Source organism: Girardinichthys multiradiatus, chromosome 15, assembly GCF_021462225.1.
Source record: "Girardinichthys multiradiatus isolate DD_20200921_A chromosome 15, DD_fGirMul_XY1, whole genome shotgun sequence".
Taxonomy (NCBI): domain Eukaryota; kingdom Metazoa; phylum Chordata; class Actinopteri; order Cyprinodontiformes; family Goodeidae; genus Girardinichthys; species Girardinichthys multiradiatus.
This window is the reverse complement of record NC_061808.1, coordinates 10469098-10495386: the sequence shown is the minus strand read 5'-3', so window position 1 is coordinate 10495386 and position 26289 is coordinate 10469098. Positions and strand designations below refer to the sequence as shown.

The 26289-nt window shown below is 39.7% G+C and overlaps 2 protein-coding genes across 3 annotated transcripts in view; both read left to right on the top strand.

The window, feature by feature from the left end:
* The first annotated feature begins 1683 nt into the window (after positions 1 to 1683).
* Positions 1684 to 24806, top strand: LOC124882291 (leucine-rich repeat extensin-like protein 5). The gene is made up of 3 exons (XM_047388594.1): positions 1684 to 1991; positions 2514 to 2568; positions 23701 to 24806. The coding sequence occupies exons 1-3, from the start codon at positions 1965 to 1967 to the stop codon at positions 24687 to 24689; spliced, it is 1071 nt and encodes a 356-aa protein (XP_047244550.1). The 5' UTR covers positions 1684 to 1964; the 3' UTR covers positions 24690 to 24806.
* The window catches only part of LOC124882290 (disks large-associated protein 2), a 132104-nt gene continuing 116455 nt past the window's right edge, over positions 10641 to 26289 (top strand). For both annotated transcript variants that reach the window (XM_047388593.1, XM_047388592.1), the window contains exon 1: positions 10641 to 11071. The gene's annotated coding sequence lies outside the window, so the exon portion shown is untranslated. The remainder of the gene's footprint in view (positions 11072 to 26289) is intronic.

The following is a 26289-nucleotide window of genomic DNA, read 5'->3' as shown; positions in this document are numbered from 1 at the left end:
AATGAACTTTATCACAATATGCTAATTTTTTGAGAAGGACCTGTACAGTCTTGAGCAAAATGTTTGGGCCAGTTATATTTTGCCAAAATGAAAATAACAACTCAGTCTAAAATTAAATCTAACCATAATGGAAGGGGCACTGAAACATCTGTCATTTTAGTGTGGGAAGTTTCAAGGCTAAATTGGACCAGCCTGGTAACCAGTCTTCATTGATTGCACATTGCACCAATAAGAGCAGAGTGTGAAGGTTCAATTAGCAGGGTAAGAGCACAGTTTTGCTCAAAATATTGAAATGCACACAACATTATGGGTGACATACCAGAGTTCAAAAGAGGACAAATTGTCGGTGCACATCTTGCTGGCGCATCTGTGACCAAGACAGCAAGTCTTTGTGATGTATCAAGAGCCACGGTATCCAGGGTAATGTCAGCATACCACCAAGAAGGACGAACCACATCCAACAGGATTAACTGTGGACGCAAGAGGAAGCTGTCTGACAGGGATGTTGGGTGCTAACCCGGATTGTATCCAAAAAACATAAAACCACGGCTGCCCAAATCACGGCAGAATTAAATGTGCACCTCAACTCTCCTGTTTCCACCAGAACTGTCCGTCGGGAGCTCCACAGGGTCAATATACACGGCCGGGCTGCTATAGCCAAACCTTTGGTCACTCTTGCCAATGCCAAACGTTGGTTTTAATGGTGCATGGAGCGCAAATCTTGGCCTGTGGACAATGTGAAACATGTATTGTTCTCTGATGAGTCCACCTTTACTGTTTTCCCCACATCCGGGAGAGTTACGGTGTGGAGAAGCCCCAAAGAAGCGTACCACCCAGACTGTTGCATGCCCAGAGTGAAGCATGGGGGTGGATCAGTGATGGTTTGGGCTGCCATATCATGGCATTCCCTTGGCCCAATACTTGTGCTAGATGGGCGCGTCAATGCCAAGGACTACCGAACCATTCTTGAGGACCATGTGCATCCAATGGTTCAAACATTGTATCCTGATTGTATCAGGATGACAATGCACCAATACACACACCAAGACTGGTGAAAGATTGGTTTGATGAACATGAAAGTGAAGTTGAACATCTCCCATGGCCTGCACAGTCACCAGATCTAAATATTATTGAGCCACTTTGGGGTGTTTTGGAGGAGCGAGTCAGGAAATGTTTTCCTCCACCAGTATCACGTAGTGACCTGGCCACTATCCTGCAAGAAGAATGGCTTAAAATCCCTCTGACCACTGTGCAGGACTTGTATATGTCATTCCCAAGACGAATTGATGCTGTATTGGCCACAAAAGGAGGCCCTACACCATACTAATAAATTGTTGTGGTCTAAAACCAGGTGTTTCAGTTTCATTGTCCAACACTTGTATATAGATCGAGTAGTCTATTTTTGATATCAGTTAAAGTTTACATTTTTTTGAGAAATGTTTTATACCTTGCACTAGCACACATTATTATTCTTTAATTAAGAAGTTTCACTTTAAATCCCGAATATTGTATATTTGCTTTTGTTTTTAAGTCAGTTAGTTACGCTATAAATAAAAATTTGTCACCCCTCTCCAATTATTCCTTTTTTCCCTTGACAACTTTTGGTGTAACAAATCTGTTACGTTAGATCAATACTTGGCCACTATTGGCGCAGACTTTGTAAAAATGGCGTCTGATGAAGGTTGCTCAAGAGACCAGCAGCGGGGCTCTTAGTGACAAAAATAACATCAGTGTTTTGTAAGTCATCTCTCAAAGGCATGAAGTCCGCCGCTGCGTCGAGACTTGCGTCGGACATGGGAGCGCACACCAACCGCCTTCATCCTTATTACCATTATGGGAATCTACGGCCGCACTGCTGCACAGCTATCTAAGAAACATGAATGTCTTTACGCGTTCCAGGGGACATGATCGCCGTTCGTTCGTTTTTCGCCCGTTTACGATCGAAGAAGAAGTGACCTTCTCTGATGCAGAAGATGTCAGCCCTGAAAAAGGTAAGAAAAGGGAGTAGAGGAGTAATAAGATATGCAGTGTGTTTGTTTGTGCACGACCCGAGCCTGTGACACGTCTTGTTTTTCTTCTTAACATCGGGTTAAAATCCATGTGCATCTCCCCTGACGTATAGTAGAGGTTTTTAATTATTGACCATCTGATGCAAAGCAGGCGGGCAGGCTTGAACAGCCGCGGACTGAAAGCGCTCGTCTCAAGAATAAGCCAGAAGTTTTGCAGAACCAGCATGAGTCACTCTGTGACTGATTTTCACTTTGTCATTTATCAATCAATCGCATCCAAACACTGATGATGTATCTGTGAGGTGATGGGTGGTGGGAGCATTGTTAATGTCGGAGAAGGAGGACCCACACATGGTTTCATCGAGTGCCTTGTGTTTATTATTGCCCACATGTTCCCATTGTGCTGTTCCCCACCATTCAGTCAATCTGTGTTTGTATATATGTGTGTGAGGTGACTCAGCTGTATTGTACTATATCTGTCATCCATCTTTTCATCTGTCACAGGTGTTACCATGGCTACTACAGACTCACTGCTGTCTTTTCTTTGAGAAGGACTCAGGTAAGCCGTGGGAAGGGTGACTCATTCACCTTTAATGGGGGCATGCTCACTTTAATAGACATTTTGTCTTTTTACGTCTTGCAACTGGTTTGGCAGTTAGTCTGATTTGCGCGAATGAGACATTGCTGGGTAGGCGGTGGGGTGGGTGGGCATTAAGACCAGAAGGAAAGGGTGTGGGGAGGCTGTAACAGCTTTTCTATTTTTGTATAGAGAGCCAAACTTTCCTGTGATCTTTTAACAGTGCTTTTCATTGATAGTTCTTTGGACTTTTTGAAGGTCTTCCAAGGCCTTTTTTTGGATTTTGACTGCTGTTTTATTTAGTTTCACTAAATACTAAATCACTAGTTTCACAAAAAAAAAAAAAAAAAAGAAAAAGGCCAAAACATCAAACTGCAGATCTGACACAGGACATGAGACACATGAGAGACATCAACCTTTGATTGATTCCATGGTGCCTTCGAACAAGATTTCACCTCATCAAAACTTTTTCACCTTCTTCCACGTTAAAATCAAAGTCCCAAGCTTTGAGCATCTCACGCAGCACAGTTCAACACATTATCTGAAGTTTGAAAGAGTATGTCACAGTTGCAAATCTACCAAGATCATACAAACTAGTCGTACACATCACATATGTGGCCTTTATATAAGAATGGCAAGAAGAAAGATGTTGTTAAAAGAAAGCAACAAAAGTCTCATTCAAAGTTTACAGTAACCCTTCTAGGGGACACCACATACATGTGGAAGGAGGTACTCTGGTCAGATGAGACAAAATGTAACTTTTTGGTTACATCTAACATGCACATAATCCCACATATGATCTTTATGGTCAAACATGGTGGAGGCAGCATTGTGCTGTGGGTATGCTTTCCATCAGCATAGGTAATGTTACTGATGGGAGTTGATGTTGGCTGTAGCTAAATACAATAAATAAATAGGCTGCAAACACCATTTTATTTTTAACATCAAGCCACCTTTAAGGAATACAAAAATCACTAAATATGTAAACATAAATATTTAAATTGATGAATATGCCAATCATTCCTAACCTCTGCATGTAACTTTTGTGTCACTGCTGCATGTCTTCTTTTTTCCAGCACTGCTAAGTTGTTGTAAAACTGTTCAGTACACACATATCCATATACAGGGGTTGGACAATGAAACTGAAACACCTGGTTTTAGACCACAATAATTTATTAGTATGGTGTAGGGCCTCCTTTTGCGGCCAATACAGCGTCAATTCGTCTTGGGAATGTCATATACAAGTCCTGCACAGTGGTCAGAGGGATTTTATGCCATTCTCCTTGCAGGATAGTGGCCAGGTCACTACGTGATACTGGTGGAGGAAAACATTTCCTGACTCGCTCCTCCAAAACACCCCAAAGTGGCTCAATAATATTTCGATCTGGTGACTGTGCAGGCCATGGGAGATGTTCAACTTCACTTTCATGTTCATCAAACCAATCTTTCACCAGTCTTGCTGTGTGTATTGGTGCATTGTCATCCTGATACACAGCACCGCCTTCAGGATACAATGTTTGAACCATCGGATGCACATGGTCCTCAAGAATGGTTCGGTAGTCCTTGGCAGTGACGCACCCATCTAGCACAAGTATTGGGCCAAGGGAATGCCCTGATATGGCAGCCCAAACCATCACTGATCCACCTCCATGCTTCACTCTGGGCATGCAACAGTCTGGGTGGTACGCTTCTTTGAGGGTTCTCCACACCGTAACTCTCCTGGATGTGGGGAAAACAGTAAAGGTGGACTCATCAGAGAACAATACATGTTTCACATTGTTCACAGGCCAAGATTTGCGCTCCATGCACCATTAAAACCAACGTTTGGCATTGGCAAGAGTGACCAAAGGTTTGGCTATAGCAGCCCGGCCGTGTATATTGACCCTGTGGAGCTCCCGATGGACAGTTCTGGTGGAAACAGGAGAGTTGAGGTGCACATTTAATTCTGCCGTGATTTGGGCAGCCGTGGTTTTATGTTTTTTGGACACAATCCGGGTTAGCACCTGAACATCCCTTTCAGACAGCTTCCTCTTGCGTCCACAGTTAATCCTGTTGGATGTGGTTCGTCCTTCTTGGTGGTATGCTGACATTACCCTGGATACCGTGGCTCTTGATACATCACAAAGACTTGCTGTCTTGGCCACAGATGCGCCAGCAAGACGTGCACCAACAATTTGTCCTCTTTTGAACTCTGGTATGTCACCCATAATGTTGTATGCATTTCAAAATTTTGAGCAAAACTGTGCTCTTACCCTGCTAATTGAACCTTCACACTCTGCTCTTACTGGTACAATGTGTAATCAATGAAGACTGGCTACCAGGCTGGTCCAATTTAGCCATGAAACCTCCCACACTAAAATGACAGGTGTTTCAGTTTTATTGTCCAACCCCTGTACATTGCAAATCAACAGCAGATACTTAGAGATGAGAAATTGTTACATTGCACTAAAGCGATCTGCATACCAAGACCCTCACAGTGATTAATATAAGTGAGCAAATGTGAGATGGTGGTGATGCTGTGTGGAGTAACTAAACATGGTAGAAAAATGTAGTTAGTCATTAATTAGTTATACACTGCATGACTCCTCTCAGCAGAGGTCAGAGTAAAAGAAACATCCCTGTAAAAAACAACTACAGGGGTCCACTGACTTTCTCCTGGCATTTGTTTGTGCATTAATGATAATCAAATGCTAGTTCCCAGAGACACAGAGCTCAGACAGTCTCACTGCCCCCTCAATGCTTCTTAAGCCAAAGGCCAAGATAAAATAACCAAATATTAATCTAATTTATTAATTTGCCTTGAAAGTAGGTCTCCTCTACATGACACACAAATGAAAAACACATTAAGGAAAGAAGGCACAGTTATATCTTTCTTAATCTTAATAACATTTCTCTATATTTTCCTTCTAAGGAGCCAGACTCTTTTCATTAGAGATGTGAGGTCTGAGATTTATCTCTAGTTTTTTCAAAGCATTGACCTGCCAATGTTGATTTTAGCTGATTCTCATTTCTCTTTAAGAAAATATAATTAAATAGAGTTCAAATCATTTCTGTCTAACCTTCCAGCTCTGAACGGTAATTAATCATTAATGTATAGAAGTGGGGGCGACTTCACACTGTGTGAGAGAGAAGTTGCTCTAAAACAAGATTTTACCACTTTAAAACAGACCAATTATCATAGAGTTCACATTTTAAACCTTCTTTTTCATCTTATGTTGGGATTAGAACAATTAGTGAGGTTAGCGTTAGTAAAAGAGTCTGTGTTCATTTTCAGAGAATTAAGAATAAGTATGAAACAGCCAAAACTGAAAAGTAAGAAATGTTGCAGGAACGAACTAACCAGCAAAGTCTAGCTCTCTGTTGAGGCAGCCTGAATCCTTGGGTTATATGCCTCTGTTGAAAACACAGTTTCCTTAATTTCCAATTTGTTCTACATATTTTGCGTTCTCTCACTTTAAAGTCATCACCGATATTGAAAATAGCTAAAATGTGAGTCTTTTTTCCACAGCAAGAACTATGAACAATTGTGGGTAATGAATCTAACCGCTAACAGGGTGTTAGCGGTTAGATTCATTGATCTAAAAAAAAGATGAGATTTTATGAAATTCCAACTATTTGATTACTTGTCACCAGATGATTTCGTGGGGCATGAAGTTCTCTTGATTATCAGCTTTTCAGGTTCTCTGAAGACAGTTTAGTTTTCTTTGAGACTTTTTTAATATCTGCCCATTTTCAAAGAATATTCTTTTGTTTACTAAACCACTTAAGTCTGACTTTAAATCATTTAAAAATAAAACAATTCATAAAATCATGAATGAAACCAGTGTTGTGTCATAAATAGATGATTAGTTCTCTTTTTTAAATGAATCTATAAAAAAATAAAAGATGACAGGTCTCTCATGATTGGAGCTTTTACAACTTGGTCACTGAACTTTATTTCAGTCCAAAGGGACCAATTTATTTCTAGCTTGCATGAAATAAATATTATAGCCTACCAAAAACTGGATCCAAACAGTCCTTTGCAATTCCAGTATTGTACATATTGATATTGCGATAATGACCGAAAGATGATATATAAGATACAATTTCTAGACTGAAAAAGACCTTCAGAAAGGCTGAAAAAATATTGGTCAAGACCACTTTGTAAGGTTACACGACTATTCAGTTGCTTGGAAGAAAGGTATAAAGAAATTAGTTGTACAGTAATTGTACAGTACTGTAAAACAGTATAATACAGAATATTGTACCGCAAAGCTTTGTTGTTTCTTGACAATACCACAGTATTTCCATTGAACCGTACTAATCCTTTCCACTCCTGTTTCAAGAGCTAGTGTATTCCATGGTTATCCAGACTTTTTTTTACTGCATGGCAACAAACGTTTGTTCACAAGTTCAGAAGCTTCATTTTGATCAATACCTGGGTAATAATCAAAGAAAGATCAGATTCGACCTTTCTTTTCTGTGATTTAATAATTAATAATGTTGGTATTGCATGCATCTAAATGTCATTGTTAGTTTGTTTGTTGTTTTTTCAATATTAAAATATTCTCCTCACAGTTAAACACACTAGGATGTCAAGTCTAACAGCATTTGTTGGACTTGGACAAATGGTCATGTGTGATAATCACATTGTGAAAATGTCATTTTTTGCATTACAAATGAGCTGACTGAGGAGATTCAGCCCACCTACCCATAGAGAGATTATCTGTGAGTTAATCATGTGTAGTGTCCCACTGTGGCTTTACAGCCTTTGTCAGCAGGAAAACGTTTGCTGAAGGGAGGATAGATAGTGGAACATCTTTGCGTGTTTGATGTTCACAACCTCAAGAATAGTTAAGACATTTATCGGCTTCATCAGCCACATGCAGACGCTGCTCTTGATCACATCTTAGTCATCATTTTCTCAAGGTTGAAGAAGAATGTTAATGACTATGTAAAGCAGCTAGTTTTAAGGAATATAAACCACAAAGTACATGCGTCTGTTTCTGAACCTCATTTTTTTTTAGAGATGAAGCCTAAACTTAAAGATGAAGATATTAGGCATTTGAAATCCGTGTTTGTGAAGGGATTTTAAATTGAACCAGGATAACACCACTAGATGGGACTGTTTCATAACTCACATGAGTTTAACTTACTGGTGATTCTCCAAACCTAACCATTTTCACAAATAATACAGACTGTGAGTTAATGGATTGGGAAAACCTTTTTGGGATTGCTTTTTTTCCTGCTCAAAACTTTCTAAGCCGGGGTACTTGATAGTTTTTAAGGCTTTATGCAAATTAATAAAGACCCCAGACCGAAAAATATGAGGAATTATTAAATTGTTGCACACAATTCAATAGATATAATTATTGCAATTATATTATATAAGTATTGTATCATCAAGACGTCTTTAAAATCCTGAAAATCAACAGTTTGGCCAATTTTGCATCTCCCAGTTTTGACTGAAATCCACAATTCCAATATAAACTGACATACATTCACAAATGGATGAATCTCAACACTTTTGTTAATTTAAACCATTTTTGGACTTGGTGAATTGATAATGCAACACAAAACTTTAATTATATTAAAACGCAAACAATTTTGAACTAATAGAGGATTTTCTCTTAACCACACAGTGTCAAAATGACACATTAAGGCTCAAATATATACATACATACATACATACTCAACAAACATTTGGTTAGTTTTCCCTCAGCAAGTGGCAAACACAATTATTTTTAGCCTACAACAAGTTCCTAGCATTGTGCTGACTGAATATTTGACCTCTCTATCTGGCTGAATTGATAAATTTAATTACAAGTGGTTGGTTTCCTAGTATAGACACAGTTTTTAAGCATAGTGTATAGGTTTTCAATAGTGAAAATGTCAGGGCAGTTCTAGAAGTTTAAGTAAGTTTTATCTATTACAAAACCAGTTTGGACATGTGTTTGGGATCATTGTCCTGTGCACACTGTGTCCAAATCTGCACCATCTTGTGGTTGATTTGAGGTGAAATCGAAGAAATTAAGAGGTGGTTCTCCTTCTTCATTGTTCCATTCAATGTACTAGTACCAATTACAGTAAAATAGATCCACAGTATGATGTTACCACCACTGTGCTTGACAGCTAGTACAAGACGGTAACTTGTGAGCTGACCGTCGCTTATGAGGCAACTGTGGCTCAGTGGGAAGAGTAGACGTTTTGCAATGCGAAACCTGTGGGTTTCAATCCAGCTTCCTCCTGCCACATGTCGATGTGCCTCTGGGCAAGGCACTTAACCTCAAGCTGGTGACAGGTTTGCGTATCGGTGTACAAATGTGTTTGTGTTTATGAGTGCAATTGGGTAAACGTGGCTCTAGTGTAAAGCACTTGTAGTGGTAGGTATGACTGGAAAAGTGCTTTATAAATTCCATCCATTTACCATTTCTCCTATGTTTGAACCCCTCACATTGACCACCCTAATTCTTTTTATCATTGTCAGTGAATAGCTACATTTTTGTATCTTCTGAGTATAAAAAGATCTCCAGAAGATATTTGGCTTGTCCATGAGGGCAGTGGCAAATCTTAATCGAGTTCAAGATGTCCAATTTAGAACCAGCAACTCTTTCATAGTTGACACCATAGCAGTTAGAGCTGAGCATGAACCAGCTTTGATATGGACATTGTCAAACGTGTTCCATCAACTTATAGTTTATATTCAGCTTAAGCTTTGGTGGTTTTGGGATGGTTTTTACCAGCCTAACCCTAAGTTCGGGTGAGATTGTTGAAACTGAGTCACAGTTATACTTTCCAACAGGACAATATTACCAAATAGACATCAAAACTAATCATTGAATGGATATAGAAGATATTCACCCGACCCTATTTAAATTTATGGACTATGCCTAAAATCAAGGTTTGTGCCAGCATAGCAACCAATTTAAATGAACTCGAAAAGTGGTCAACTATCCATCTACAATTATAAAAATCTACAATAAATTCAAAGTTTTGCAACAATTTTTGTTTTTCAAATCAGCAGTTGTTTGTTGTGTGATCATTCCACTGTGGAAAAGGATCATTCACCAGAACAGCAGCCCACAGTGATCAAATAAATTAGAATATCTAATAGGATAAAATTTTCTGAACGAGATCAGAGGTAACTATATCTAATCATTAATTTACTGTCACTTTAGGGTTGTGAAGTAGAGAGAATCACAACTCTCTGAATTCTTATACACACATACCTTCATGTATTGTCTTTGTTAATCTTTTATATCTGTATCATCTGTTGCTCATACATCATTTTCATCTTGAGCAGAGAAGGATTCTTCTCCCACTGAACTTGTGCTGCTCAGAATACAAATGCTGCTTACATTAGGCATAAAATCAATAGGATCCTTTCCCAATCTGTATTAATTCCTCTCTCAGATTGTCTCTCAACCTTTGAAGCTCTGCATTTGCTGCAGAATGAAGAAGAGGCTGTTGAAGGGGAAAGGACGTGAGGGGAATGTGAGGGCATTTGAACTTTTGAGATCAAGTGTTTTGCTTGATGGGTGAATTTTGTGGTTCTAGTTTGGATAAAAGGAAGCCTCAGACCTTTAAATGTCCACTACTCTGATGGGGTTAGAGGTGTTGCACTGAAAAGGGAACCACTGTTTTTTTCTTTGGTCGTGATACATTTTCTCAATGGACTGTGTGCCATTTAAACACCTGGAGGTGGAACACAAAACAATCCTGATCTCCATGATGTAAGCAGAATCCTACAAGAGCATGAAATAAGGACTTTTTTGTGGCCTAAAAATGATGTCATTGCAGAGAGTTGGGTAGGTTTGGAAAGCTTTCATTTCACAATTAAAAACGACACATTTATGAACACATGCACCATTCGAAGAGCATGAAAGCAGCTGAATTATGAGCTGCACATTTTAGTGCTGCTGCACACAGCCTTTCTAAGGACAAGAGTGTGAAGCAAATGCATAAAAGTAGAGAAATGCAGATGTAAGAGGGAAGCATGAGTGTGCATGTTGATTGGGATGAGAGCGTGTGGAGCCGTGGAGCTGCAGAACTCCAGAATCCAGCCAATAGGAAAATCCATGTCCTGGCTTTACGATGATCCGTGGGAGCAACATGCAACTCGCGCCACTGCCTCGCACTGCTGCAGTGGAGGAGTAAATGCGGAGCCCGACACTGCTCCAGGTGATCCACAGCAGCCCAGCAGACTGCTCCCTCCTCAGCCTTCCCTCTCCTCCTCCTCCTCCTCCTCCTCCGTCTTTACCTCCACCTCTTCCTTCTCCACCTCCTCCTCCTCTTCTTCTTCCTATGTCAGGGCTCTATTCCTCTGTGGGCTTTGGAAAAGATAAGAAAGGAACAGAAAAAAAAAGCAGTGAGGAGAAATCCTGCTTTCCGCCACTGTTCTTAAATGAGACACACCTCTGCATGACTATCAGCTACTTCCCTGTCATCGTGTGAAGACGCGCCACATATGTGCTCCAATGTCTCTGGAACATAGACCCGCTGCAAGGTAGGAAGATTCAGACTGATCCAGGGAAATGCTTCATTACTTCTTTTTTTATATTTACTCTTTCTAAAATATGTACATCTGTTTCAACCTTGCATGCATTTGAATTTAACAGGTAGAAGACAAGTTGCCACAGCATATTAGATAACCAGTATTCTTTGCTATCAATGGGAATCAGAGAAAGCTGTCAGAGGCACATACATTTGTCTCCACTTTTAGTGGGAAAAGCAGCTTTCTTTCCCTTAATGCTAGGAGTGATATGCAAGTCTTGTGTGTATATGAATGTAGGCGTATGAAACAGAATCAAGCAAAACGAGAGGTATTCATCCAGGCGATTGAAAAAACAGATGATTCTTTTTTATATTGACAGAGTGGCCAAAAAGCTTGTCATTGATCTTATTACCCCTACAAGATGACATAATGGTTGCCTTCAAAATACTGGACACTTCTTTTGTGGCAGCAGTAGTTATGCAACCGTTTTTATAATTTCAGTTTGGCTCAGTAGAGAGAAAAAGAAAATCATCCGGTCAAATTTTGTTCATGCATGCAGGTTTGGGTTGGGGAACTTAAGATTCAACGTGTGGAGAATAAGGAGAAGAAGGGTGATGGGAGGGTGTAGGACAACTTATTCCATCGCTCTTTGATTTGGAGAAACCTACTGGACAAAAGCTGCAAACCTTTCAATCACCTGACAGGTCTGACTGTACAGACCCTCAACCTGTAAGTGACTCCAGTGAGGGGTTCCTCACCTTCATCCTCCAAACACACACTCCTTATAATGACATAATTAGACCATAATTATGCAGTGCCGCAGTAATATCCTGATCTTGCATTTCTGCTGGACTAAATCAGTTAAAATGCCCACCCCATCAGGTGGCCATGATGTTAAGCAGAGAATGAAGAACTTGCATTTGCAGTCCTACACACTGTCCACAGCTAAAACTCCCACCTACAGCATATGTAGGCACACACACATGATCACACAGCTGTGCAGACTGAATCGGGCTTGCTTTTGCTGTGCAGCAAGGTGTCTGGCTGGTCGTTTGTCATGCAAGGCATTGGGATGCAGGGGAGGATCTCAAAGGAGCAGAGTCGCAGCTCTTCGTATAGCTCCCAGGCGACGTTTTCTGTCTTTGATTCTTCAGCAGATACACTGCCGTTCTGAATGCTTCATTTAGCTGGAATGAGGGAGGAAAGCTCAGTCGGCAACCCTCTGAGGGTACAGCATGCATTACCTTGGGAAAACTGATTTTTTTTTTTACTGATATGACTGACTGATTTCTATGTTCAGATGTGATAGTCAAAGGAATATTTTGACACATGATCTGTCCAAGGTGTCTCCTGGCTCTTGTTCATTGACTTCTGGAGATCGACCTCTCTCATGACCCTGAGTAGGTATAGAAAATAGATGGATAGATGGAAAGGTTGAGGTTATATCAATATTTGATCACATTTAAAATGAGTGACATGTTTTGATGTCGTATGCAGAACAAAATGACTCTTTCCTGATTGTCACATTGAAAATGGAAATCTACTCATGTGTATGAATAGAATTTGTATAAAAAAACAAGCTCTATGCAAACCACATTTTAACTTGGTAAGCAATCTAATACTAAAAGAGTGTTTCTATGAAGATTCCTAGCTTTAAGCATCGCTTATTATGTTCTATCGCTCATAAATATCTCAAGGTGAGCCATGCTGACACAGATTATTTAGACACTACGTAACATAAACAATACAACTTAGATATACCACAATGCAATGTTTCCCAAATATTCTCCACTGCTGTAAGGTGCTACGCGAAAGTTGCAGCAGTTACCCATTATTCATGGGTGCTCTATGCAGATGCTCTGTCTGCATAAACATTTACTCCAATGCCAAATCCTTGAAATGGCTGACAGGGCCTTATCTTTAGATGTATTCAGCATATAGTTATTTAGCCCAAGATGGTATTCAACAAAAATGCTTTGGGGAACACTGTACATTTTATGACTTTCATCTCAAAATACACCCAACAAACAGAACCGGGGTGTATCATAAATGACACTTACTGACATACTTTATACCCATGTGGTATAAAGTGAATGTGGTAAGATAAAAAAAACAGTGTGACAGCAGATTCAGTAAACAAAATCATGGCTCCTCATTTGTTTCTCTTACCTTTGGCATTAAATAGATTTTTTTTTTTTTTTTTGTGGCAGTAGTGGCCTTTATTTTGCTATATAGACATGAAATGGACAGAGAGAGAAGTGGGGAAGACGTGCAGCCCCAGGGCTGGGAATTGAACCACAGATGGCCACGTCAAGGACTCATAGCCTCTGTATATGGTGTGCTTGCTCTACCTCTACATCACACACTGCCCCATTAAATAGATTTCTTTCAAAGTATAAATATTTTCTTCTTTCAAAGAATTTATTCTTTTTATTTACCACTAGATAGATCTCCAGAAACTTGTAAATCTACCTGATGCAAGGTTTTTATCAGATCTCCTGTGTGTATGATGGCAGAAAACTCTGGACCAGGGAGAGACATTTAAATTTAGCTTAGGGGTGTCCGAAGGTTTTTCCAAGAGGGCCTAATTTAATAATTAGATATTGCCCATGAAAGAACAGTCTTCCCTGGTGTTCTTTTCACTCATAAAAGTGACTTAACATGAGCATTTCCACAGTGGGTCTTAAATAACGCTTGATTAAGATGTAATTTGCAGTCTGTATGAAATCAGAAAAAGGACCAAAATTTTACTAACTTGGATTTGGACATTTAGATTAATTGTCTGCAAATCTTTAGGAAACGTTAAAGGAAAATAAACAGAAAAGATATTCATCAAAAAATGGAAAACTGGCTGGACATTTGTCTGGTTATTGCTTGTTCTAACTCTGCATGTGTAGGTTTTCTCTGGGTACCACAGCTTCCTTACACAGTCCAAAAACATGCATTTTAGGTTATCTGGAAACTATAAATTGCCCTTAGAACCACTTTATTGAATCAGACTTTTCACTAAAGGTTCAAATATCAAAAATCCTAAATAGGATGTACACAAACAGCACACATCCTGTACGTTAAATGATTACGTTAACGTATGAGTACGTTAAATCATTTTTGTCGTGGGAAAAGATGGGAATCTTTTCCCACAACAAAAATGAGAACATATTGGATTTCATCTCCACTTTATATTTTTGTCTGGTTTTCATCAGTCGAAAAAAATGTCAGTTGTTTTTTTTGGCATTCATTCTGCATGAGTTTTTTTTTTTCTCGTTTTTGCTTGTAAAGAAAAAGTTTGTTATAAAAGAAATTTCCATTAACAAAATTAACACTGCATGCATGCATGCATGATTGTTTGCCATGTATGGTTCTATTTGACAGACTGGCAACCTGTACAGAGTAAAGCCCACCTCACACCCATAGACCCCTGCTGACAGTCACCGGACAACCCTGCAAGAATTAGGGGCAAGTATAAATGCTTAGGTTTTAATGAAGGGGTCATCATATTCCTTTAAAATCTTCTTTTGAGAGCCATTAATAGCTAACATGGACATTGAATTCTCTGCATGCAGTGGATTTCTACAATGACCTTAATATTACATTTATCCACACATAAATGTATACACACATTTCCTTTAATGTTTACTTCATTAGGCTAGAAACATAAGTTCCCCAAAACTCAATTTTATTTTATGTTTTATTTTTTAATAACTTCCAACTACCACGACTTCACTATATCAAAGTATTTACAAACTAATAAGCCATGTATTATTCCTGCGGTTGTTATAATAACACAACTTATTAAAATACAGTATATGACATTTAATTACTATTTATTTAGTTCATTTTGATACCTAGACTTGAAGAAAAACATATAAAAAACAAAAGTAGTAGTTTTAAAGTGCTAATTAGTTTTTCTAACTGCTCAGGAAGTGTCTACAGTTGACTGATTGAAAGACTTGATGCCCGTAACTTCTGTGACTTTTGCTACTGGAAATTTCCAAACAGCAATGTATTTCTTGTAATTGAGGGATAACTGTATCAGTTTTCTTTCAGCTCGCTTACAGGCAGTGCACAGTTTGTCCATAGTTGTGTGAGGGAGTTTCCTTCTTTACGTGAGTCTCCACACATCCAGAAATATCTTGGGTTACTTTCTCTGCCATCTAATTAAATGGATTTTAAACTATAGGAAAGATATGGTGGAAGGTTTTTGCAGTTTTGAAACCATAGCTGTTTCAGCTCTAATATGCTTTTATACCAGTAATCAACCCATGAATAGTTTCTTTTAAGTTACCCCCCTGGTGGAAGTTCCTTTGCACTCTTCAGATCATGCCTATGTAATCAATTCCTGCATAAACAGTCTCCAATACCAGACAGCTAAACTATCCTGTAACTTGTTCACAGTAAATTACTTATTTGCCTTCCCCTTCTGCTGTATTGCGTTTTATTTAAACATTTTCTTTGTCCACTTCACTGTACTTCATTAAAAGGGTGGTTTTGGAAAGTGGAAATTACAAACTGTAATTCATAACATTCATAACATGACCGGTGTTTGTCACTTAGCTCAAATATTAGAGTTTGACTCAGGGGTTTAGAATAACCCATAGTTTGTTATTTTAGAAAATAAATGTATCATTTGGATTGTCCCCAAAAGTGTGCACATGTAATTGTTGCTGTTTTTATCTTTTTTTCATGAATTAGCAAAGAGGTGTTTATGAAATGACTAATCTGTCTCTGTTTCCCGTTTGTCTACTTACAGTGTACGATTTGTTTTAGGATTAGGCCACGCTTCATCCGACTGTTAATTGAATCTTTGTTTTTCTGCTGAAGTTTGGAGGTCAGAAAGAAAGGATTAACTTTCTGTTATCTAACAGTGCTGAGCAGTACAATTCATGAAAATACAGAGTAATTCTGCTAAAATACTGGTGGCCACAAAATCATTTTAAACTTGGCTGTTATGTTGTCTTACTCCTTTGTGCGCATCTGTACTGCCTGATATAGACATACCTTTAAAGTAAAACTAGTATGCCTACCTCTTCTTTGTATTCTGTTGAGCAAAGTTTTATATTTTCCATGTGGTTACGGTTTCCTCTTTGCAATTGATCCATGATGACTATACCTGAATACAGTCTGTTGTATATACAGATGGTATTAATTCCAATCTGCAAATATAAATCAGTTAGATTTAGCATGGTTAGTACATTTTTCTTTATTTTCTTTTCATCTTCCTTTACATGATTGCATTAAGAAAGACTAATTAGTTGAAATTTCCTGAAGCTGCAAGATGAGACAGGATTTGATGACAGATATGTCAAGTAACGACACCTCCCTGGGATTCCATAATTAACTTTCCTTCATGAAGGATTGTGTTTTTTTTTGTGTTTTTTTTTTGTGTGCGCTTATTTTACAAATTCAAATGCCAGAGTGGAACAGTTTCACATAATTTATCACATTCTTGTCTTGTCACTTGTCTTCCATTCTTCCATAATGGCCGTGGCACCTATTAATTATTTTTACTCCATCTCAATTTATCAACTTGAAGCTTGCATCACATCAGATTACAAAGCTATTTGATACACTCAGAGCATCTCAGTTTAGCAACTCATAATTATAGGAGTCCGAACAGAAAATACCTTGGGGCAAGGCAGTGCTTCTCTTTTTTTTTAGAACAAGCACCACCTCAGTAAAACATTGCGGAGGTAACCACTAGCAATTGTTCATGGTTCATTGTGGTCCACTTTAGTTAATACTGGGATTACTTGAAATGGTCTCACTTCTCTTTTGGGAAGTTCAAAATGAAGCTTTAACAATTCACATTTTTGGCTGTTGGTGTTGATTAGCTCATCATCACAGTGAATTGGTCCATATTTATCTTGCAAATAAACAAAACTGAATTTATTCTTTGTCCAACTTAATGATGAGAAAAATAGATCTAAAAAATATTATTAATATTCTGTTGTGGAAAATCAATGCAGTTATACCAATAAAAAACACAGCTGCTAAAACCTGCATTTGTTCTTTTATCTATATTTTAAAAAAAAACTGGTTGGTTCTTCATTTTTTTTTTGCCAAAGATATTAAGAGCCATTGTGGAAGGTCTAAAGAGACACTTGCAGCTCCGGAGCCACAGGTTGCAGATCCCTGCCCTGAAACATTCCCTGTGGCAGGGTGTATTATCTTCCTGAAAGAGCCCACAGTCATCGGAGAATAGAGATTTCATAAAAAGATGTAGATTTTCTGCATTAATGCTTTGGTATGTGGTACATATCAGAGTAACATCCACACAGATAGCAGGACCCGATGTTTTGCATCAGAATATTACCCACAGCATCACACTGCCTCTCCTGGCTTGCCTCCTTCCCATTGGGCATCCACCAAGGCCCATACACCATCAATGTGATGTAAAAGAAAACAGAATACATCAGACCATTCCATCTTCATCAGCAATTTTAGCCACGGTAAAATTTCCTTGTCTCTTCGATTGAACCATAGGGACCAACTTTTGCTGTGTGCTTATGTCAGCTAGCCTTTGCTGGCTGTGGCTCAGTTGCCTTTTTACAAATTTTCCTGCCTTGGACCACTTTTGATCACAGCGGGGCACAAACAAATCCAAAAAGTAGCAGTTTCGGAGATTCTCTGACGAAGTCATAGAGCCATCGTAATTAGGCCCTTGCGAAACCCTCTCCAATTTTTACATCTGTCAACTCTGAGGACAAAATGTTCACTTTCTGCCTAATATATCCTACCGACTAACAAGCACCATGGTAAAGATAATCAGTCTTTTCTCCTAAACATCAAATCCTTAACAGAACCATCCTAACAGAACCATTTTTATTTGGTTTCAAATCTTTACTTCTCTATTGTTTTAAATGCTTATTCACTGTGGTGTTTTTATATTAATTTGCAGCTGCCGATACTTTTGTCCCTCTGTAGTGATCATTCAATTAATTTCAGCTCTTTCATCACTATTTCTGGGGTGTCACATTTTATGTCCTGTGGGCAAACAGGAAGAACCCGGATGGAAATAACCAGAATTCCAGCTCCCTGTTTTATCCCTCAAAGTACAGTACCATTTTTGGTAGCAAGTGAAGCTGTGTGGGGGTGTATGAGTGAGTACAAGAGCGAATATAGAGAGCATTTAGAGGAGTGAGCTGGATAGGGGCATCAGAGAGAAACATTTATAATGCGAGAGAGATTTATTTTATAGTGCTGGGAACATGAGGAAAATTGTCCTCCCTTGGCCAGTTTTCATAGTAGCAACAATGTTATTATCTTTTACAAAATAAAGAATATTGACCATAATGTGGGGGGACTCTGAAATCCATCCTAGCCTGAATGGTTTACACCACCATGAATGTAACAAATGAAACCCTTTGCAGCTTTGTGGCTGAAACTAGAATTTTATTGGATCTGTTATTTGAGAATGTCAACTATCTTAATGTCAATAAATATCAGCTCAAACCTTACTCCATAAAAGCCTCCTGAGCTCTACAATGCATCTTATTGTGCAAGACCAAGCATGAGTGCCACTTTTACCTCCCCTCAAGCTTTTCACTGAGCAAGGATGTTGAAACATTGTTGAAAGAACATTTTATGCAGTTTATTTGAACAAAATCCCCTGCTTTTCTGTTTTCTTATCTTTGTGGATCTGATCCAAAATGTATTCCTTTCAAGTCAGATATTGTTTGTGCAGAAATTACACAATGTTAAATTTAACATTGATAAGATAACAAACGTACAAACTGAACAGCAGGAGAAGAGAAATCAGTGTTGAAGTCCAATATGTTATCTCCCTTCGAGCTACAGGAAATCCCTCTTCCAGGTGTGTTTGTGTGCATATTTTGAGGTTGAAAAAGGTGTTGCAATTAATAATAGAATCAGCTGCTTTGTATGTGTTGTGATTTGGCTTCCCAAATGAGGACTGGATTCATCCTCTGGTCTCTGAGAGTACACTGAGCAGGATATGCTGCTCTCCAGCTTGTTTCCATGGAGATACTGAGGAGGTGTAGCTGCCCCCCTCCTTTCTTTTCTGCTGTACATTCTTCCAAACACTGCTTCTTCGTAAAATGGATCTGGGTCAGAGTGTGCCTATGTGTGTAAAGGAGGATTAACAGTGTGTTAACGGGTGTACCGATACTTTGGGAGTCATTGACTGTTGTTGGTGTACAATTGTTGCAGTATTAAGTGATTGTACTGTGAATATACAGTATAGTAGTGTGTGTCAGTGTCTGTTGTACAGCCTCCTTGTGTTCTTTCTACTGGTGGCTAATTGTGAAGCTCTTCTGTACCAAATGTGCATGAGTGGAGTGACTTATAGAGACTAAATTAACAAACGAGTGTGTGTGTTTGTGTGTGAGCAGGAGATATATTCAGTGAGTCCAGTAAGTGAGAGAATGACAGAGCTTAGCAAAACAGACGAAAATGTAGGTGAAAAGAATAGATGATCTAGTTACTCTGGAAATTAATGATCAATTCTAAACTTGACATGATTTAAACAGATCTTACACTTTCTCTCAGTTACAGTGCCCTTTAACAAGTATCCATACCCATTAAACTTTTTCACAGCTTATCACATTACAACCAAACGCATTTCAGTGTATTTAAATGGGATTTCATGTGACAGACCAACACAAAGTAGTTCATAATAAGGAAGAAAAAGAGGAAGAAAATGGATAGATGGTTTTTAATACTTTTTACAGGTGAAAATATGAATATTATTATTAATGATTACCTTCAATCTAGCAGCCTGAGTTATGCCTAAATTTACCTTATTTCACTCATTTACATGCAACTATTGCATGAACAGTTTTCTAGTTAATATTCTCTTCTTGAATTAGAATCTGCATGACAGAAAAAAAAAATACTTTTGATGTAATTGGTAATTAATTCATGTGATAAGGGAATTACACTCTTTTCATCCTATCTGACTAAGTTTAAGCTATTTTGTCTGAACGACTATGCAAAAACGTTTGTCTGTAGATGTGAAAAAGCTGTAAAGTTATGAATGCAGCAAAAGGTGGTTCCACAAAGGATTTTTAAAGTGTAATCTTAAGAAAATACACTGAAGTTTTGTGGCTTTAACAGGACAAAATGCGAAAACCTCAAGTGGTTTTTAATATTTTTGCAAGATTGAACACGTGCGTCATTTTTTGTTACAGTAAAGTAACCAACTGAGGGCTGTAAAATAAGAAACAAAATCCAGCAATTCTTGCTTAGAAGGTGACAAAGGTGACAAGTGATTTTAGCCTGACAAAGGGGCCCACGCAGGGACAGAGTGTGTCCAAATAGCTCTGAAAAGGATCTTTCTGCTGTGACAGAGTGTTTCAGTGGAGACCTGAACAAAAAATACTTTCTGTAGCCAGGTCAGGGCAATCCTTCCGCCAGTTTTATGTGTTAATGCCTGCTTCTGTTAGAGGATTATGTTTATTTTAAAACTACCTACAAACCATACTTTGCAGCCAATTTTAACTCTGCGAATCCATACATTTTCAGCTTTTGAGCTCATTCAACCTATTGCTTGCTGATGTTTGATGTATGTAGTGTCAAAAATGTCCCTGTGTGTTGGTCATTTCTAAACTGACTAGTACAAAGGCATTCTTTTAGTTTCCCCTTTTCATGTTTGTTGACCTTATTTATTATCATTAATCAAGACCGTACAGTTTGTATTCAAGATTAGGGAACTTCCATCCATCCATCCATCCATCCATCCATCCATCCATCCATCCATCCATCCATCCATCCATCCATCCATCCATCCATCCATCCATCCATCCATCCATCCATCCATCCATCCAACCAGCCAGCCAGCCAGCCAGCTTGTAGAAAAATTCACAGGCAAGTATTGTATTTAGCATTTAAAAATTGAGTAAAGATGGACTGAGAACTCTAGAAATTTGAGACAGAAAAGTATGTATGTTGACATGAAACATGTAGGAAGCCTGTAATTTGTTACACTGTGCACAGAGAAAGATTGAGTATAAACAAAAGCATTCAAATATAGCATATCACATGTGGTGGAGCAAAAATATATAATTTTTGCATAAAAACTGCATTCTTGGACAGGTTCTTTAAAGTGTGAAAACATATAATCCTGTTTTTGGATTCATAATTCAAGCCTTCAATTAATTTCAGTAAATTAGCCGATACTTCCCTTGACACCAAGTGGTAGTTTAGTTTCTTCTTTTGCTAATATGTTGCTGTATCTAAAATTTCTTTGTACATTAGTGAACAAAGAAATCAAGAAATGTAGCAGATTTTGTAAAACATCAAGTCCTGTTATATCTATGAAACATATGTATGGGTATCCATTTTATAAAGTGCGTATACTGCGTGTAGGGTGTAAATCTTTAGCGCGTAACTTCGTAAGGACTACATTTCTAGCTCTGAGATGCCTTTTTCTTTCTTTTTCCGTACTTATATTCAGCCTGACCATCTGAATGTCAGGATCTGCCATTTTGGTTATTGTATTTGTTTACTTTTGTAGGTTCAGGTTTAGTTTAGTTTCTTCCATGTCTCTGTGTTTCCCGCATTTGTAACTATAGCAACCTTTATTCCCTCAGTTCCCTTCACCTGGCCATCGCACCTGTAAGCAATCATCTGATTACCTGCCTTTCCTTCCTATTCTCTCATTATTCATTTCCCCTGTATAAAAGCTCACCGGTTATCTTTGTTCCCTGTCGCTGCGTCCTGTGATGTTTCCTGTAAGTCCTGTACCATTTAGTTATTTTGACCTGTAACTCCTGGCTCATAAGATCAGCACTCTCAACTGCGTATTAAGCCGTCCGATTAAATGAAGGATCCAACCCTTACCATGTGGCTCCCGAGCATCTCTCTGCATTCTGCTCCGACTCCAACACTTATCCGGACAGAATGCGGCGACCAACAGGACCAGGCAAGAGATGTGGAGCAAATTACTCTCTGGGAGTACTTTAGACGTGCGACAGAAAGGAGCACGCCGCCAGTAACTTCCCAGTCTACCGCTCCAGCTCAGCCACGACAGACCGCTTCTTCCGATCTTTCTCATGCTCTCGGTGGAAGACACATGCGTTTTCTCTCCCTCCCTCCCTGCTGATCCCTGCTTCTGCTTTTTGTCTGTATTTTTCTCAGAGTCTTGCTTTGCATATCCTCCAGACTTTTAAATTATGGATTTGGTCAGCTGGACTCTCAACGTAATTGATAAAAAAAAATTCTTTTCTACGGGAAGACAGGGTAAAGGAGACCCTCTTGTCCAGATGGGACGTTCTTCTCTGGATACACAATGGATTCTTGGCAGCAGTGGAAGATTGTGTGCCTGACTACGATGTCGGTCGAGGACATGGAAAATGTGTACATATTTGGACTTTTGATAACAGGGTTTCTGCTTTTTGGAGTTGGTGGTTACCTGGCTTATTGAGTGATTTGCGAAACGTGGGAGGCTGTTCAAAGCATTCCAAAGCTGCTTGCGATGTTGGATGGAGTATGTAGAGCGATCAACACTCAGACTGGAATATTAAGAGAGCAGAATCACAAGCTGGACACAATTCTTGAACAGAATCGCAGCCTGGCAGCGGTTGGACTCAGAGGTTAAAGGATATAATCATGGAGAAGTTGTACACTCTGCGGAAAGTACCAGAAATTTGGCTGTTTGGATTCGCAATTGAGACATACCAGTAAAACTCTTAAGGTAGTTGGAAATTCACAACTGCCTGAACCACAACATTTATTGTTTTTCTAAATCTGGCTCCCCAATTTGGCCTTGGCAACTTCTGCTAACTGGCTATCGACAAAATATCTCCTGGATGTTTTTTAAACACGACGCTCTTCCCCAGCACTCCCCTACCAGCTGTGTGCTGATAGGACTATGTGGCCGTTTGATAAAACTTCCACCTCTCTTCTCAAGGACAATGGCGCTTCTATCAGTGTTGACAGTCTAATTCTTGCAAACACACTCAGACTTATATATATATTCACACCCTCAAGATTGCACCGTACCCTTGCTAAATCTTTACTTTTGTGTGTGTTGCTTACCCCTGCTGAGATTTTTTGTACTATTTCAGACTCTATTCTGCTAAGAATAGAGTCTGAAATATGATTTTTTTTCCCTCCTATCTTACTTTACCTAAATGTGTGATTTCATTACTTTTCATAGACTTTCAGATTTCTCAGAAGGATTACCAGCAAAAGCCAATTATTCTTTGTATTTCATTACTTTTTCATTGATTTTTAGTTTTATCAGAAGGATTACCAGCGAAAACCAAATATTATTTGTAATTTGTACTTTAGCTGCTCTTACTCCAATGACCCAACTTTCTTAATTAGACTACAATGGACTGTTATTACTTAGTTCAACTTCAGTACCAGTAAATGCAATATATCATTAGCACCTGAAAATGTGGATTAAAGCTGTTATGTACCAGTGACTCAGCTTCACTAGTTAGAATTCAGTGGAATAATGAGACTATTAGATTTCTCAGAAGGATTCATAGTTTTTTAGATTTCTTAGAAGGATTGTAGTATCATTTGATTTGTTTTTGTGTGTCTGTATCTGTGTTTATTTTCTTTGTGATTGTACTGTAATTGTATGTACAGCGCTTTGAGTGTCTCGTTACTGAAAAGCGCTATATAAATAAACTTATCTTACCTTACCTTACCTTCTTCCCTGCCGGATCCAGTCTCTGCTGTTGCTGCACGCCGTTGCTGTGAGCCTACTCCGCCCACTGCAGAGGCAGAGCCACCTAAGCCGACCAGTTTGCCTTCGGATTCCGAGTTTCCTGCTGGCTTCTCTTCTCGTCCAGGACGCCGTTGCCGTCGGAGATTCGCTCCTCTTCGGTACCTGACCTCGCCGCCCGGTGACTTCAGGCGAGAGACGGTGGCGTGGTCCGGTTCTCCAGGGCAGCTAGAGGCTGCTGCGCATGTTGTCCGTCCTCCAGGCAAGCCCCCTACTCCTGCATGGGGGCTGTCCGGTTTGGCTGCAGCTCAAGCTGCTTACGTGGACTCTTGCTGCCTGGACGCTGCAATATATCTGGCCAAAAACCCCCAGGACTGTGAATTGGTGCTCCAGGCACTCCAAGAGGAGTTTCCTGATGTGGGGTTTCTTGACGCTCCAGCTTCAGTCTCCGCTGGAGGTCCACAAACCCCATCAAGACTAGCTCCAGCAGCTTCTCCCGGCTCACCTGCTGCTTCTCCTGGCTCCAGTGGTCCCCGTACCACTTCCCAGGACTCCAGCGGTCCCCGTACCGCTTCCCAGGACTCCAGCAGTCCCTGTACCGCTTCACAGGACTCCAGCGGTCCCTGTACCACTTCTCAGCCCACTGTCAAGCCTCCAGAGCCTCAGTCTGCTGTCAAACCTCCGGAGCCTCAGTCCGCTGTCAAGCCTCCAGAGCCTCAGCTTGACACCAAGAGTGACTTTAGACCCGACTTCCAGCCTGACTTCCAGCCTGACTTCCAGCCTGACTTCCAGCCTGGTCCCAAGCCTTCTAGGTTCCAGCTTGGTTCCAAGCCTCCTATAACATCCCGAGGGTCGTCTACTCGGCTCGGCCGGCCTCCAAGACGCCAGCCTCCCAAAAAGCATCTTCGTTGGTCCTCCGGGTCTAGGCGCCGGCCTCCCAGATGCCGGCCTGCCGAAAATCATCTTCGGGGGTCCTCCTGGTCTAGGCACTAGAGGCTGACATTTTTTCGGGAGTCCCTCGGGTCACGGTATTCCCACGGGAATCCCGCGGGACGGGAGACAGCATCAGTAAAGATCACGTGATTGGGACGGTACAGGATAAAAAATGATTGGGAGCAGACGGGAGCGGGAGCTAAGCAATAGGAGGGAAAATAAACTACGATCAATTGTCCTTGGAAATGTAAAACTGAGACTTTGTTATAAACTTTAAGAAAAAAAAAACTTGGATCGACGCCGCCATTGTGTAGTTTTTTTCCAAGAAGCCTATACTATAATGCGAGTCAAACGAACTACACGACCCACAAACCAACAGTGCTTCTGCTCGATGTTTTCCACCTACGTTCAGGATGGAGGGAGCAAACGCAGGTGGAGAACTGGACGTGGTAAAATTGGGTTTGCAACGTAAAGTCAGAAGTAAGGACTTATCTATTAAACTCATAGAGCTGACAGGAAAGTCGCAAATATTACCGAACTTCAGGAGAGTTCAGTGTAGCGGTGTTAACACGCAGTCTGCTGCTTGTAAAACATGTTTAGTCGTAATCAAGTTCACCAGTGATTAATGGACACTTGTAAAGCAGATTCTGGATTAAATCAGCCCTGCATCTCTTCATTCGTCAAACCAAAAGTACCATCATGTGTCAAGTCTCATCTGACCAACAAAATTGCTGCATGTGCACTAAAGATTTAAGAGCCTTTGCCACAGTAGAGGGGAAAGGTACGGAGCCCGGGAGGGGACATGGGGGAATTTATTTTTTTTGCGTCCCCACGCAATACTTTTACGTTCGGCATTTTGGAACAGCAGCACAGATGACAAACTGCTCATAAAAAAAACAGCACTGATATGTCATTGATATGGTTTATTTGACATATGCAAGTTAATACGCAGTAAACAATGCGATGAAATGCTTAGGATAAGAAGAACCGTTCAAATCACGATAAAAACAAAAACACTAATGGCGTGCAAATAAAAGTACACATCATGCAACAGTAATAAGCAAACAAAGTGTCACAGATGTGGTTTCGTGCAGTATTATGGTCCAGAGTTCAGTAGTTTGTTTGACAGCTTGTGGATAAAAACTGTCTTTTAGTCTGATTTGAAGATAATTTTATTTAAGGCCAATTTCAAAATAAAACTCAATAAATCTCAAAACGGGTGTAGTGTTTGTTCCATTTTTGCAGTTATCTGGTTTGGAAACTATCCCATAAAGTATTGCGAGATAACGCAAAGACTATTGCGTGAGAAAGCAAAAAATATTGCGTGGGAAAGCAAAAGAAAAAAATTCCCCCATGTCCCCTCGCGGGCTCCGTAGAAAGGCTTCATCAAGGGAAGATATTAAATAAATATGTTGTGAAATAGAAATGTCAGGATCTGCCATTTTGGTTTACTTTTGTAGGTTCAGGTTTAGTTTAGTTTCTTCCATGTCTCTGTGTTTCCTGCATTTGTTACTATAGCAACCTCTATTCCCTCAGTTCCCTTCACCTGGCCATAGCACCTGTAAGCAATCATCTGATTACCTGCCTTTCCTTCCTATTCTCTCACTATTCATTTCCCCTGTATAAAAGCTCACCAGTTATCTTTGTTCCCTGTCGCCGT